Raw genomic sequence first — 3313 nt, 5'->3', positions numbered from 1 at the left:
TTTGAGCCTGAACTGTTCATCTTTCAGTTTGGATTTTTATGCTTCTGGTTTAATAGTTTACTCCATTGACCATGGGTATAAACTAGGGATATCCGATAATATCGGCCAACCAATATTATTGGCCGATATTAGCTAAGTTATGTAATATTGGTAAGAATTGTTATCGGTTTTCCCTCCGATAATGAAAACCCAAAAATGAAATGCCTGGGTTTTGCCCAGATGATGTGACCTAAAATACTTTTGAAGTTAAAGTGAAACTATTATTTGCATTGTGCAGAGTATTGTCATTGTGACACCACAAAACTGCACATAATGAAACATGTCCTCTGCCTTTAACTCAAACGGCTGCATATATTGATATCAGTTGATATCGGAATTGGAAACAAAGTGTTGGGACAATATCTGCAAGAAGTTAATATTGGACATCGCTAGTATAAACATGGTTAATTCTCAATGTGGCTCTGTGGGGGGCTTGCCCTCACCTTTACCAATTACCACTAGGCTATGCTTTAGCTCCACCTCTGTCAAAGCTGAATAAATAAGAGCAGTGTGAAATTTCATCCATCCATCTTCATCTGCTTATCCGTTACCAGGTCGCAGGCAGCAGTCTCTACGACCACCACCCAAATCACACTGCACCGTACCAACCCCCCTGAACCTTCCTGTGGGTGGTGAGTCCACTGGAAGGTACCAACCGCCCTAACCAGGATTCGATCTTGCCCAGGAGGTGAACCCTGGGGTTCCAACCCAATGACAGAGACGTTGCCTCTGGGCCAAAGTGCCACCAGTGTGAAGTTACTCTAGGTTGTTTGATTTGGCTCTTCTGATGTGAAAATGCAACTCAGACTTAAGGCTGTTTCTTAACATCTATGTGAAGGGACACAGTTGTATTGCTGATTCTGCTGATGCAGTTTAGTTCCAGACCACTCAAGACATCGTTATCTATTGACTACAGGGGTAACGTGGAGTTTATTCAAGTTCATTGTAAACTCAAGTTTGACTTTTTGGGACATATTTTATTCCCAAACAAACAACAATGCAAACATTATTAGCGATTAGCTTCTACTTAAAAAGAGTGAGGTGTGTATTTTTTAGCAGAAGAGTTGCTTTCAGTGATCATGAGCTCACAGGAACTTCTGTGAAACCACAGCCTCTGAAAAAGGTCAAGATTTCCTGAAAGACAATGACCTTGTGGTCAAGAGGTCAAACCTCACTGAGACACAGTTTAAGTCCAGTGACTGTTGATGGACCAATTGCTGTTGGATGTTACTGACTGAACCTGTTCTAAGGCAGACCAAATAGATCATCCTGCTGTCAGTGCTGTCCGTTACAGCCGCCGTTGCTGCTGTCCCTCCATGTCTGCTGCAGCTGCTGGAGGTGCTCAAAGGCTCTCTGGGTGATGTTAAGGGCTGGGTGGACCTTCCTTAGGTCGGCCTCACCGATCAGTGACAAACCACACAAACCTAAGTAGGCATGGAGAGGGTCTGGTGTAGAGGGAAGATGGGAAACAGGAAGGATCAGGGATGTAGAGGACGAAAGAGCGTCAGAGCTTTTTATACAGGTGGTTAGCTTCTAAGACAAACATGCAGCTTGTCACCTGACTGACAATTAACTAATCAATAAGACAAGCAGTAACCTAACTTGACATAAAATCCTTTTTTCCTGCAGAATTGTTTTTCCTTGGACTTTAAGTGGATTATGAATAATGCACAATGTTGACCCTATGAACTCCTCTCCCCAGGGACAAGTGTAAAAGCAGTAGAGGCCAGTAAATGGAGCAGTAATTGAATTATAACGAAAGACAAATGATTGGACACGGACATTAAAATCCATCAAAGCAACATTAGCTGCATCAACCAGGACTGAGACGAGTTCCAGGATGTTCCTGTAAGAACTGATCCAAGACAAATCTTTGACGAGCAATTTTCAGTTTCTTTATGAGCAATTAAAGATTCCCTCTAAAAGTACCTAAAGTGTACTGAATAACATCCAAACAGAATTTCAGTTTGTTATGCAATGCAATGCAATCTTTATGACCATTTTCAATACAACAAAAGTAAGATCTACTGCATGTTTTTGTGCTTATTTCAAGCTGCAGCCATGTTTCTACCTTTGCTGCGCAGCTGGTGCCGACTTACTTACAGTATGTCAAAGACTAACAGCATAGCCACATGTCACTTTTGAGTAAGCTTTAAACTGATGTAGTGGTTGCCTTAGGATACAGCAGAGGGGGCAAATACTTCACCTTAAACCCAGATTTTATTCAAGCCTAACAGCAAAAAAAAACCAACAAAACACTATGTGGTATTGTGGTAAGCAAATTAGAAGAAGAAAGAAAAGAAACTGAACTACTTGTCATTGTGACACAGCACACCACAGCGAAATGTGACCTCTGCTTTTAACCCATCTCCAAAGTGAACAGTGGGCAGCTTTAACACTGTAAAGCCCAAACCATTAAATAATTGACAGAAAATTACAATTATTTGAACTTGGACCCTTTATTGGTCCCTTTGAACAAAAATAAAATAAAAATTCAAATATAATTTTCCATATACGAGTTTCAATATGTATCATATTTGATACATCGGGTCACAATGCTCAAAGATTCCTTTTTTCTGAATAAACAAAAACATAAAACACAAACAAATCTAACAAATTTGTAATTCCAAATATAAAAAGTGCAACCATAATGCAGCAATGAGAAATCCACTAATGGAACTGGCTGGGTGGAAGTCTGGAAAACATTATGTATTAATATATACACTACCGTTCAAAAGTTTGGGGTCACCCATACAATTTTGTGTTTTCCATGAAAAGTCACACTTTTATTTACCACCATGAGTTGTAAAATGAATAGAAAATATAGTAAAGACATTGACAAGGTTAGAAATAATGATTTGTATTTGAAATAATATTTTTTTTTCCTTCAAACTTTGCTTTCGTCCTCCATTTGCAGCAATTACAGCATTGCAGACCTTTGGCATCCTACCTGTTAATTTGTTGAGGTAATCTGGAGAAATTTCACCCCACGCTTCTAGAAGCCCCTCCCACAAGTTGGATTGGCTGGATGGACACTTCTTGCGTACCATACGGTCAAGCTGCTCCCACAACAGCTCAATGGGGTTTAGATCTGGTGACTGCGTTGGCCACTCCATTACAGATAGAATACCAGTTGCCTGCTTCTTCTCTAAATAGTTCTTGCACTATTTGGAGGTGTGCTTTGGGTCATTGTCCTGTTGTAGGATGAAATTGACTCCAATCAAGCGCTGTCCACAGGGTATGGCATGGCGTTGCAAAATGGAGTGATAGCCTT

General features: G+C 40.4%; 1 protein-coding gene across 1 annotated transcript in view; it reads right to left on the bottom strand.

Moving 5' to 3' along the window:
* Window positions 1-954: 954 nt before the first annotated feature.
* The window catches only part of LOC103396901 (geranylgeranyl transferase type-1 subunit beta-like), a 23960-nt gene continuing 21601 nt past the window's right edge, over window positions 955-3313 (bottom strand). The window contains exon 9 of the mRNA XM_008335144.2: window positions 955-1484. Coding sequence (XP_008333366.1) covers window positions 1315-1484 — 170 coding nt within the window. The 3' untranslated portion in view covers window positions 955-1314. The remainder of the gene's footprint in view (window positions 1485-3313) is intronic.

Source organism: Cynoglossus semilaevis, chromosome W (assembly GCF_000523025.1).
Source record: "Cynoglossus semilaevis isolate Cse_v1.0 chromosome W, Cse_v1.0, whole genome shotgun sequence".
In the NCBI taxonomy this organism is placed as follows: Eukaryota; Metazoa; Chordata; class Actinopteri; order Pleuronectiformes; family Cynoglossidae; genus Cynoglossus; species Cynoglossus semilaevis.
Note: the sequence above shows the minus strand (reverse complement) of the source record. Positions and strands in the feature narration are given on the sequence as shown.